At 38.8% G+C, this 12,941-nt stretch overlaps 1 protein-coding gene across 2 annotated transcripts in view; it reads right to left on the minus strand.

The window, feature by feature from the left end:
* Window positions 1-12,941, minus strand: part of NBAS (NBAS subunit of NRZ tethering complex) — a 1,021,307-nt gene that overhangs the window by 752,714 nt on the left and 255,652 nt on the right. For both annotated transcript variants that reach the window (XM_089671087.1, XM_089671086.1), the window contains exon 22: window positions 9,606-9,689. In XM_089671087.1, coding sequence (XP_089527213.1) covers window positions 9,606-9,689 — 84 coding nt within the window. The remainder of the gene's footprint in view (window positions 1-9,605; window positions 9,690-12,941) is intronic.

The following is a 12,941-nucleotide window of genomic DNA, read 5'->3' on the forward strand; positions in this document are numbered from 1 at the left end:
AAAGCCAAGTGGATTTTCTTTAGTATTAGCTTTAATCAAACACTGAGCACTTTTTCTGTTTCTATAGAGAATATGGGCCATAGCATTAGCCAAGTGGCAGGCATCCACTGAAACACAGCACAAGTGGAAAATCTTCAGTTTGAATATTTATGCTGATCATTAGGAGGGACAAAGCTCTCAGCTTCTTCTGAGCTGTGCAGTGGAAGCAGCAGATGTTTGCTATCTTTACTGAGCAAAGTGTCCTTGCCTTTTTAGGTGGAAAATAAATTAATGTGTATAACCTGTACAGAAGGGCAACTTGAACTCATTCCAGCCTATACATTCACCTGAAATAGACATGCTAAAGAACTAAAAATAATTTCAGACAGCAGCTCTACCCAGAAGTTTAGTTTTGGGTAGGACAGCATGGTTCAGTCAGTTGATTACAGTGTTCCATCTCTCAGAGACCCACCATGTAGACTTCTCCAAGAGTCTATGAATTCTTATACTGTACCGCGCTCCAATATTATCAACCTTTTGTGATTAACCTTTTTTGGTTGTGTGAATTTCTTAATATACCACCTATAATCCAATCATTACTTACTTCTATGGTGCTTAAATATACAATTAACATAAATTAATTTATAAATATGAATTAAAAAATTATATGTGATTATAACAAATATTAATAAAAAATTCATGAAAAATTGGAATGTCAATTCTATGTGAATAAAATAATAAAAAATTAATAAAACATTAAAAAAAAAAAAAAAAAAAAAAAAAAAGGGAATGTCAATTATTTTCTTTGAATTTGAGATGGTGTTGTTATTCAATTTAGTTAATGTGATAAGTCTGTGTTGGCAGCTTGAACCTCTCCCTCGTCTCCTCTCCTCTCTCCTCAGCTCAGCTTTCTCAATTGTGCTTTCTTCACTGGCTGCTTTGTTTATTCCTCCATATACAGAACATGCAGAGAAGGGAAAAGAAACATAGTGTCTTATCCTGGATATAAGTGATTTATTGCTCTTTGATCTCCCACTCACATTGTGTAAATGTAAATAACGCTTTGCATACAATGTATCAAGATCGTGCTTCAGACAGCCTGGCTGATGTGTTTGCTTGCAGTAAATATACTCGCCTTTCCTCTGTGGATGCGTGATAACGTCACCGCCCCTCCCCTACGCGTTACGCTACAGGAACTCTTAGCTTCCTCTGGGGGATGTGGATTTGCATTCCATCATTCACAGAGGCTATTTATATCCTGCCAGCTCCATTTTTGCTGTGATTTGTTAACTATTCGTTACCTCTCCATTACTTTGGAGTTCAGACTATATCTCAATATTATTCATTGTATATATACAAAGTGCGCATCATCATCCTTCGGCTGTATACTTAATGCTTACATCCACACCCCTCACAATCTGGATTACAATCTTATATTTGATCATCTTTCCACAAAGTTTTTTAATATCTAAAATTTAACTTAAATATAATATTTACCATACTTTATTAATTCAGACTTTTAATTCTTAAAAATATATATATACCCTACACTCAATTTAAATTTAATATGAAATAAATTTAAATAAATAAAATTACATAGATCTGTATAAAAAATCAATAATAATGGAGTATAAAATTTATTGAAAATTTACTATTTATTCAAAATAAACAAAATTAAAATATATAAAATAAAATAAAAATAAATATTATAATGAAATAATGCAAAAAAAAAAATAAAAAATAAAAAATAAATTCCCTTTTTTTTTTTTTTTTTTTTTTTTAATGTTTTATTAATTTTTTATTATTTTATTCACATAGAATTGACATTCCAATTTTTCATTAATTTTTTATTAATATTTGTTATAATCACATATAATTTTTTAATTCATATTTATAAATTAGTTTATGTTAATTGTATATTTAAGCACCATAGAAGTAAGTAATGATTGGATTATAGGTGGTATATTAAGAAATTCACACAACCAAAAAAGGTTAATCACAAAAGGTTGATAATATTGGAGCGCGGTACAGTATAAGAATTCATAGTTTAATTTCATACACCTAGAGAGGGTGTAATTAGTGCCTGGCGATCCAATATTTAATAAATATTCACTTAAGCACACAATTAACACTAATAATAGAGTCAGTTAACTCCTGGTGGCTCACAAATAACTATTCTATTAAAATTGCCTTCTCCAAGAGTCTGTCACTGCCCACCTCCAACAAAATACATCAATACCCTATCTAGTTGACATTTCGTTTTCTCTCTTTTTTTTGTGTGTGCATCTTAGTTCTGCTGATCCCCCCCATTTTCCTTCACCCACTTATGGTTTACATGCACTAGATCCAACAATGGCTTTGGGCCAGCTTTCTAAAAGTGACAAAATGTGGAACATGCCTGTGCAGTGTGTGTTGCATAGGCTGTAATCACCACCAGGGATGCATGTTACAGGATGACAACAAAGCAGCACAGTTGAGAGACAGTTATCAACCCTTAACAGGAAGTGAATGAGCAAAGATGTTCATGGCAGGAAAATCAGGTATTCTCTTAATAAAAAAAAATTGCAAACAACTTTTGAAATGACATTAAAGTGGTTGTAAACCTCTGACATGAAATATGAACAAGGCATATCCCTCTATAGTGTGCACTCAGTCCAGAGCACTAAGTGTCATTTCTATCTGTTGCCTCAGGGGAAAGAGCTCCAGCACACAGCGTGTGATCGACAGCCTCAGCATTGTTCCTGTTTGCTTTGTGAAGTGGGTGTGTCTCTTCCCTCTAATCAGCACTTAGAGCTCTCCTCACTGGGCTCTACAAAGTGTAACTTCTGCTCCCCACCCCTGCTCACTGAACGCTCAAACAAGCTGTACAAACTCTGCACTTTGAACGGAGAAGAAGAGAAGACAGAAGATAAACAGGTACAACTGTTGTAGAAGGGTTTGTGTTTGTATCATCTCTGTGTATCACCTGAGGTTAGTCAATTCACGAGGTGTGACAATTTAACTCCCAGAATTGACTGTAAAAAAATGTTTGCTTATCTATACAACAGCGACTGTTGTCACCTTCAAAGTAGTGAAGCAACGCTTTTCTAGATGACTATACCACAGCCGGAAACATTCCAGGAATTTGTGCTCCAGAATCCTGTGCAGTATCTTTGCCGCGGCATGCTGGATGTCTTGTATGTCATCAAATCTGTGTCCTTTTAAGACATTTTTTAATTCTGTAAAAATCCAAAAGTTACAGGGTGCGAAGTCAGGGGATTAAGATAGTTGGTAAAGTTTCAGAATGGATTTCTTGGCCAGGAACTCGCAAACACTTAATGTATCATGCGCAGGACCATTGTCATGGTGAATAATTCACTTTTCAGGCCAGAGTTCTGGTCTTTTCCTCTTTTTCCATAACCATTGTCCACATTTGCATCCGTCCTTTGCATGTTTCGTTGCCCACTTCTTGCGTCATCATGGATCTTCTCATCCCTCCTTAAACCACCTATGCCATTCTAAAAACACTTGGTTTCTTCATGAAATGTTCACCATAAGCCTTTTGTGAAGGAGCTAAAGTTTTACTCGCATTTTTGCACATTTCCATACAAAATTTAATGTTAATCCGCTTCAAATTCCTGTCACTCATTTTCTGCCAACAGCGCAACGCACACACGTGTTATTTCCTCTACTACTCCGTAAAGACTGAGTCATCTGGTCTGTGACCAAGTGCAAATTAGAACATGTCAGAACAGTCGAGTGGCTGTGTGACTACCCCCCCCCCCCCCAGTGCTACAAAGAGGGCATTCTGGGAATTAACTTATTTACAACCACTTTAACATCTTAAAGCTCTTGTAAAATTGTATTGCTTGGGTTTAGTAAAATATTAAACTAGACCTATAGGCAAGCTACTGCCTCCCAGTTGTCTTAAAAGTTTATTTTCACACCTCTGGCCTTCATGTTAACCCCCAAAAATGTACGGTTTTGAATATACACTCTCCTCTCAGGAGATCCCGCATTTGCAACAGGTTCTCCCTTTTTCGTGGTCCCACCAGTCTATCCCATATCTAGGCATTAAGCTGACAGCCGCCTTATCGGACTTATACTCCGCTAACTACTTACCAATGCGCACTCATTTTACCGATCTTATGCATAACTGGTCTTCACTGCCACTGGCATGGATGGGAAGAATCACAGTGGTTAAAATGTCTATTTTGCCTAAGATACTATACCTATTAAGAGTTCTTCCCATCCCTGTTCCGGCACATTTTCTCCACATTCTGCAACGGCGCACATACGCATATATTTGGGGTCCTATTCGCCCTCGAGTACCCCGTTCTGCCATTCACAAGTCTAAATTAATGGGAGGTCTGGGCCTCCCAGATTTTGATAAATATTATCAAGCCGCACACCTTGCGCAACTCCCAAAATACCATGCGACCAACAAGAGCCTACAATGGGTTGTTCTTGAATCAGTTGACAGCGATCCTCTCTCACTAGCCAACTTACTATGGCTCCGACCATCTGACCGTTGTACAATTCGGAATCCGATTACTTCCCACTTTATTTCCCTTTGGGATAGATTCAAATCCTGATATCCCCTCCAATTGCCGCATAACTCTCTTCTCTTCCATCTTCGAAACCCAGCCTTCCCTCCGGCCTGGTATTCTCCACGTTCTTTCACGCTTTGGTCCTCAGCAAACCTTCTTCGAGACCATCACTTTTTGACCAACAAAGGTATCAAATCCTTCCCCTCCCTTTGAGAATCTCATTCATTATCAGCGTCAGAAATCTTTTGATACCTTCAACTGAAGTACTTCTATACCCCCTTCTCAACTACTTCATGCTCTGTTCGCTCCATGACCTTCTTCAAAAGAGCGTGCAAGAAAGACCCGCACAGGCAGGGCCTCAGCTCCGCTCTTTACACTCTATTAATGACTCCTGAGTCTTCCACTGGCTATGTCGCTACGTGGGAGAGGGACCTAGGTTCCAAGCTGAGCCCCAACGAATGGGACTGCATTTGGTTGGCAAACAAATCCTCCTCACAGAACGTGATAGCGGTCGAGACTAATTACAAGGTCTTGACTCGATGGTACTTAGTCCTGACAAGGATTGCTAAATATACTCTGGGTTACTCTCCAGATTGTTTTCGGGGCTGTGCGATGGCGGGAATGTATCTCCATATCCGGTGGTCTTGCCCAGCAGTTCAAGTTTTTTGGGTCGGAATCTTCCATATGCTGGCTACTCTTTTTGCACAACCACTGCCGCCTAACCCAGACATTGCCTTACTAAATTTGCGACCCCCCTCGATATCCAAGTCCCAATTCAAACTTCTCTTACAGATCACTACAGCGGCCAAACAAATTATAGCTAAATCTTGGAAAACCCCATCCCTGTACATACTGGCGGTTCAGAATAAGGTGACATAGGCAACGATACATGCTAAAGTGGAAGCTGCCATTACAGACACTGTCCCTAAATTTGTCAGTGTGGTCCCCCTGGGTGGAACACTTCTCCCCCCCGAGATTTGATGAATCATTGCTCCTCCCTTAATAATATCCCCCATCTGATGGTAGTCCTGAGCCTTAGTCCGGTCTCAAGTCCCCCCCTCTTTTCTGGTAGTCACACGCTCTGTCCGCCCCCCCCCCCCCTTTTTTCCCCTTTTCTTGCTCTTTTTCTTTTACTCTGACCGTTCACACTATCACAATTGTTTTTTCATCACCTTCCAAGGAACCCATACATATGTCCTAGGAGTACCACTCATTTGTTTCCATTTAACAATACCCTGCTCCCTTTATTTTGTATTACTCTCTCCCACTCATTGCGGTTTCTCCTATGTTTGCAACAGTTGGAACTTTAACGTTGGCCAATAGGCCTCATGATTAATTCTTTTCTACTGTGAACGTACTTTTCATATTGTTGTATGACATGTGACTTTAAACCCCAATAAGTTTGAAGAAAAGTTCTTTTTCAACAACCTTATAATCCAAGGGGAGGATCATTGTTCAAGCACAGATGCTCACTGACTGATTGAAAGTCACTCCCCCAGCCCCTTCTGATGGGTATTTGTGACTGATTGCTAAGGGACTGATCATTTAACTGCCTACCAGTGTTAGCTCTCAACAGTTGTTTTCCCTTTGAATTCAATGAAATCCAATTGTGAGGGTATATGGATAGATGTATTGCATGTCTGCTTTTAATTGTATGCAAGATCAATGCATCCATTTGTCCTGGTGGCCACTGTCACCGGGACAGAAAATAATGGTAAATCCCGAATTTTAGAGCTGTCACTAGAGCTTTAAGGTTAAATCTTCCAAATGTGCAGGGCAGTACAGTGACTAAGTGGTTAGCTCTTCCGCCTGGCAGCACCAGGGTCATCGATTCAAATCCCAACCATGGAACACCTGCCTAGAGTTTGCATGTTCTCCCTGTGCCTGCGTGGGTTTCCTTAAAATGACCTTAAAATGTAAGCTCCTTGAAGGCAAGGACGGATGTGAATGTACAATATAAATGTAAATAAACAGCGCTATGTAAGTAACTGTATAAATAAACTGTGACAAATGTCCCAATGGCAGCTGTCTAACTGGAAAAATTCCCCTAAATGAGATTTCCTTTACGTTCCTGTTGGGTCTCCAGAACAGAAAAGGAGGGGAAATCGACCCAGAGGGCCACAGGCAGGCAACTCAAAACAACCCAATAGCTTTTAACCATTCGTTACTCTACCCAAAATGAGACAAAAGTTTTGGCTTTAAGAAGAGTTTACTATAATTGGCTCAAGAAAATCAGCAAACTCCTGTGCTTCACAAAAGGGACCACTTTATGACAGTGTTCAAACTTAAATGAGATTCTAGTGACTGGATTTGTACAGCAATGTGAAAAATGAGTACATCTCACTGAAAATTGTTGTCTTTTAGAGCTTATTTTAAACAAGCAAACATTAGATGTACAGTCCAATAATGCCTACAGATAACGGTGATAGACTTGAACAAATGATACAGAAAGTGTATTCATTATCATACTTAAAATTAAGAACACCCTTATATTTATCATCTCTTCAAATCCATTTCATTAGATTACTGGTTTCCAGATAATGTGCCAATGGTTAGAATCTTTTAAAACTATTCTAAAGGTTAATTTTTTATTTTTCTTTTGTAAAATAACAAACATGCCTATACTTACCTGTTGTGTGCAGTGGTTTTGCAAAGAGCAGCCTGGATCCTCCTCTTCGAGTCCCCCTCAGTCTCTCCTTGCTGCTCCTGTCGGGTGCCCTCACAGCAAGCAGCTTGATATGGGGGCATTCGCTGCTCTGTGTGTCCATTCATACATGTAGCCGCGGCTTGGCCTCACCCCCTCTCTCTACTCATTGGCTGACTGGCTGTGATTGACAGCAGTGGCAGCTGCAATGGCTCCCACTTTCTGTCTCAGCCAATAAGAAGGCAGAGACCTGAGGCTGTCATTCACATTGCTGGAACGCGGTGAGGCACAGGTAAGTATTGGGGGGGAATTTATAAAGGTAAAAAACCTTTAGCTTTTACAACCACTTTAAGGAAGTATAGGTGGTGTCAGCAGAGCTCTCTAAGGTATAATTCTACAAGGAAGGAATTTAAAAAGATTGCCAATTTACTTGAAATCAAACATTCCAAATAATCGACAAGTCGTATAGATTTCAAGCGACTGCTAATTTGTCCAGGACTGGCTAGCTCAGCAAAACCCATGAGGTGACCATTTGATGTTAAAAGTAGGCTCCAAGAACCCCAAGATTTAATTATGGGATCTGCAGGTAACATTTGCAACAGCTGATTTTGATGTGCATGCATCTGCATTTAGAAAGCAGTTGCACCAATTTACCCGCATGGGAGGTGTGCCAAGAAAAAGCTAAAAAGCTTTTGCTGTCCAAAAAGAATCATTAAAGCAAAATTTTATTTTACCATTGAACTTATAGGCAAACAGCAGGTCTTTGGAAACAATGACTGAAGAATCAAAGATAAAGCTTGTTTTGCCATAGTAAAAGTTAAAAAGTTTGGAACAAACTGAAGCCAGCATTTCAGCATTAGAACCTCATACCATCTGTGAAGCATGGTGTAAGGAATGTTTTGGTGTAGGATTGTATTGCTGCCTCAGAACTTAGGAAGCTTGCGGTCATCAAGTAAACGCCTGGGTTCTATGAGGCCAGCTGACCAAAAGCTGAAGTAGAAAAAGTTCCTTTAACACAATAAAGATCTAAAGCACACTAGTAAATCCAAGGAATGTCTAAAAAAGAAGAAATGGAGGGTTATGGATTGGCCTAGTCATAGCCCTGTTTTGAGTCCGCTAGAAATGCTGTTGAGGGATTTAAAACAAAGTTCATGCTAGGAAATCCAAAACATGTTGCAACTGAAGAAATTTTGCATGGAGAAGTGGTCTAAAATTTCACTTTTTTCATTTTTTACCTGCAATAAATGTGCGTGTATTATTTTTTGTAAAATAACTTATATTTTAAAGGGGGCAATACAAGCTAATAGGTCAAAGGCATGCATGTACTTTATTCACAGTACATTATTATTATCGATATATATTTGTTGAATAAATTATTGACAATGAAATGAAGAATTTCCTTGTGTTTTTTATTTTTTTCAAGTGTATAACTGTTATCTGTAGGTGCTGTTTGAATGAAGATCTAACATTTTCCTGCTCAAATAAGTGGAAAAACGAAACAATTTCCATTGTGTGTACTTACTTTTTCACATGACTAACTAAAAAAGATGTCACTCCTCATCTTAAGAAGCAGAAGTGCAAATTCTCATGGCTTTGTAACAACTGTGGCAATTGGACGAAACTGGAAATCCTGTATTTTTCCAGCAAAAAAAATACCAGGTTTACTGGAAGCTTTTCTTTGATCAAATGGCAATAAGAAGTAATAGACAGCAGGTAACAGTTGGCCTGTTTGCATATATAAAAAGACTTCTACTATTACCTCTGATATCTGTGAAGTTTAGTTCTAGGGAAAAACTCCAATTAGCACATAAAACACTTTCATGCAGACATTTCAAACTGATGGAGAAAATGGCCCTGTGAAAGCTAGCACAGCATTTCCACCTTCGGAAAAGGCACTAAAAGCTATATCAGTTGTGGCAGAAGGTGGAGTCACTTGACCTTTGCCTGTCAAGAACTTCTTATGATGTTATCAACCATGTATGCCGCTAAATGCAGGCACCAGCTGCCGCTGCTGCCGCCATTATGTCCCCTCGTACACTCTTCATCAGGTGGCCTTTATTTGGACAGACAATTCCACGGCCATGATTTGAAAGTGATTGAATGCCTTTTAATAAAAGCGTTTTGTAGTCATTCCGCCTGAAGCTGTGTGATCTTCTATTTATTCAATCGAGAGTCAAGCTGGGTGTGCTGAAGAATGGAAAGCAATTTAGTCCTGTAAAAGTAACAAAGGGCGACGGTGGACAGGATGGGGATTTAACACATCGGCCTCTTTCTTTTTTTCTTTTTTTTTTTTTGTAAAGTCCGCTAATGTTCCAGAGCTTTCTTTGATGCAGCTCGGCTGTTCTATTAAAATGTATTAACATATTGAGTGGAAAACATAAAAACAGTCATTTAAATATGTATGAGCATACAACTGATGTGTGCCTTTCAATTATGATTTAGGTTGGACTTACTTGCAACAGGATTCCTCACACCAATCCCTGTCACGGTGCTTCTGTTCATTCCATGCAACAATCTTAAGCTCACCGTCTTCAAAGCTAGGAGAGAAATGCAGAGATAGATAAGAAATAAAATACACGCTGGTGGTGCAAGGCTGCAACTGAACATGTGAAGTGGGGAGAGGTGAGTCCAGCTGAAAAGTCCATTTTAGAAATATTTCCAAATACACCTATTTAAAGGAGAACACTGGTACAATGAAAAGCAAAAAAACATTTAGAAAAAAACTATCGAAAATTAGCAACCAACACTCTTTTTCACAATAAATTATTTTTCCTACTCAGGCCCGCGACTCAATGACACACTTAGAAGGAAGAGTCATCATCCGATTTTTTTTTTATTTTTAAAAATATATCCATATGGACCTTTACATTTTTGTGCATATTCCCAGGTTTTTGCTTTAAAGGACCCTGCAAGTACAGAAAGATATATTTTGACCTGCCTAAAATCGCAGTTCAAGTTAAAAACTGGAAGGGCTGTATACACTGCTAAAGATAACACAAAGTAAACAAGACAAAGAACAACTTAAAATTTCTGTCAGGATCAACTTTTTCTGCATTTATCAAACAAACATAAAGCAAGAAAACATTTTCAATTATTTATTTAACAGAGCAAAAGAGATGTTCATTGTTAGTGTTTACAAACACTTTAAAGCAGGGCTTGAAATTTCCGCTCCCCCAATGCGAGGAGAAATCTCTTTGTGGCAAGCACAGATGGAGCGGGTGGCTTGCAATGGAGAGGGTGGCTTGCAATGTGATCCCCAGGCCACGGGATCAATTTGCGTTCCAAGCCTCATTGTGAAGCCGACTTCCGGTTTCCGACTTCCATTTTCCAACTTCCGGTTTCTTCTTCGCCGCTGTGGGGGGGGGACATGTAGGAATAGCATGCTTGCACTTTTACAGGAAAACATTTGATACCTTTGTTTGAGGTTCTGTGGCTGACTTTAGCAAAGAACACTAAGTATATTTTGTGATTCCAGCCTAATATGCATAGAATATTAGGGTAAATGTGGTTAGTCTGTACTCCAATATCAGTGAGAGGTTTCTCATGTCAAGGGGAAAAAAGCATTACTGTAATCAATTTTTTTAAGCAAATAAGTAATGCCATAAGAATTGCAAACAGGTATTGTTGCAAGTTGGCAAACTCATTAATGACTGCATAGAAACATGGGGTTAAAAATAAGTGACAGCCTTCATAGTAAAACACTGTGCAATGCACTGGTGTAGTACTGAGGATGATGAATATGAATACTATTGTTAAAATGTTTACTATTGTTATGCCATGGTTTTTGGCATCTAAATAAGCACTTTTTTGTTTTTTCTTAATACACTACTTCTCTAAGCTCTCTTCTAATAAGATGCTGGAGATAAAAAAATGCAAAATGTTTACTATTGTTATTTATTTTTTGCAATGTTTTTTGGTCATCAAAAGAGGCACTTTTTTCTTTATGCCACACTTCTCTAAGGTCTCTGCTGGAGATAAAAAATACAACATGTTTACAGTAACTGTTGAAACCATGGCTGCTAGAGAAAACTGCTCAATGACACAGCGAGCACACTCATGGGTCTTAAGTTTGTAAACGGAGATAAGTGAATCACATATCACTGGGCTGTGCAAATCCAAAAATTTGCATTTCTTTGTTCTCCTCAATACAGGATTGTAGAGTTGCCTAATCACCGTAGAAGCATACAATTCATTAAGATTACTAATTTGTCCAATTTGTCAGATCAAAAAAAATTAGTATGCACATATTATTGCAAACTGTGATTTTCCTAGTGTCAGTTCTGCCTGATCCTTAGATCCATTCACTCATCATTACTTATAAATCTATCTGCTTGATCAACCATCCTTCATGCAGATTCCACAAAAGACCATAAGCTGTTAAGATGTCTGACAGGTGCACTTTGGTAAAGATTCTGGTCAGACCTAGATTTCAAGGTAAGACCACACAAGCAGATATTTGAATTTTTCGTAAAAGCAAAAGGGTTAGCCTCCGGGCAGCTTTTTTTCTCTTCTTGATGGTAAAATCTTTGTGTTTAAGCTTCCAGGTCTGCACTTAAACAATTAGAACCACCCATGTATATCATATTATGGAGAATGCAACAGGAGGGGTGAAAATAACTCTTCTGAAGCAAAAGCAAGACCTGGGAACCTTAGCTGGGATATCTTCCTACTGGTGTCCCCAGGACATAACCAGCTCCTGGGTAACCGAATACTGAACTGCGGACATAAAATTAGCATTAGCTAGGTACCAGGGGGGTACCTTTAAGCACGTGTTTCCCACTGGTGGTTGCTACTTCTTTCTTTAAAAATGTTACTAACGCGCAGCCTCCGATGGTGAAGTTATAGCAGGGAAACAAACAGTCAGCAATGGAGCATGTTGTTCACAACAAGTTACTTGCTGGGCAACATCCCTATTCAAAAAACGTCTTGTATTCTTTTCAAGTGATACAAGGCATTCTGTGATTGGATAAGGGGAGATTATAGTGTTAAAATATCCCTTGCTTAATCAAAGAATGCCTTGAATTCTTTGAAAAGAATTCAAGATGTTTTCTGAATTGAGGAGCTGCAGAGCAAATGACTTGCTGTGGCTCTGTTCTCTGGTCTGGACTGTCTGCTTCCCTGAACTTCAGTAGTGACATCACCATCAGAGGCTGCAGGGAAGTAACAATTTTCAAGAAAGAAACTGCAGCCACCACCCACTGAGAAACACATCATTAAAGGTACTGTATTGCTAATTACCTACAGTAATGGCCCAATAAAATGTTTGCCACACTTCAGCTTTAAATACTGTATATTCCTATATAGCCACAGACGGTATAAATTCACTTAGTAAATCCAGATATTACCATGCAAAGGTAACATCATCAGTGCACATAACTTTTGCAGCTAGCAGAGCTGAAGGAAAAACTCAGCAGGTCCACCCACTACAGACAAACTACAGAAAACTACAGGGGCGGATACATGACCAGTCACTTTGCACTAGGAGAGAGAGCAACAGTGACCGGTCTTAATTACAGGAATCTCCTACACAAAATAAAAGGTTTCACACTGGATTACTAGAAGAAATGCACACAGAACTCCAAGATTCAAGGAAGAATACAGATGCCTCATATTTAGACAATATTTGTTTTTCCAGCAGTTCAGCGTTAAAGCAGTATCAAACCCAAAACCACTAAGCCTAAAATGCAATATATTGCAGCTAACCAATCATTAGATGTGGATCCGAGGTGAGCATAGTTCCAGTTTAAGAAGAAAGCAATTTATAGTGGAACTAAACTTCGGTAGTAAAA

The sequence above is a fragment of the Staurois parvus genome, unplaced genomic scaffold (assembly GCF_062004578.1).
Source record: "Staurois parvus isolate SC_StPar_1 unplaced genomic scaffold, SC_StPar_1.0 ptg000098l, whole genome shotgun sequence".
Classification (NCBI taxonomy): Eukaryota; Metazoa; Chordata; class Amphibia; order Anura; family Ranidae; genus Staurois; species Staurois parvus.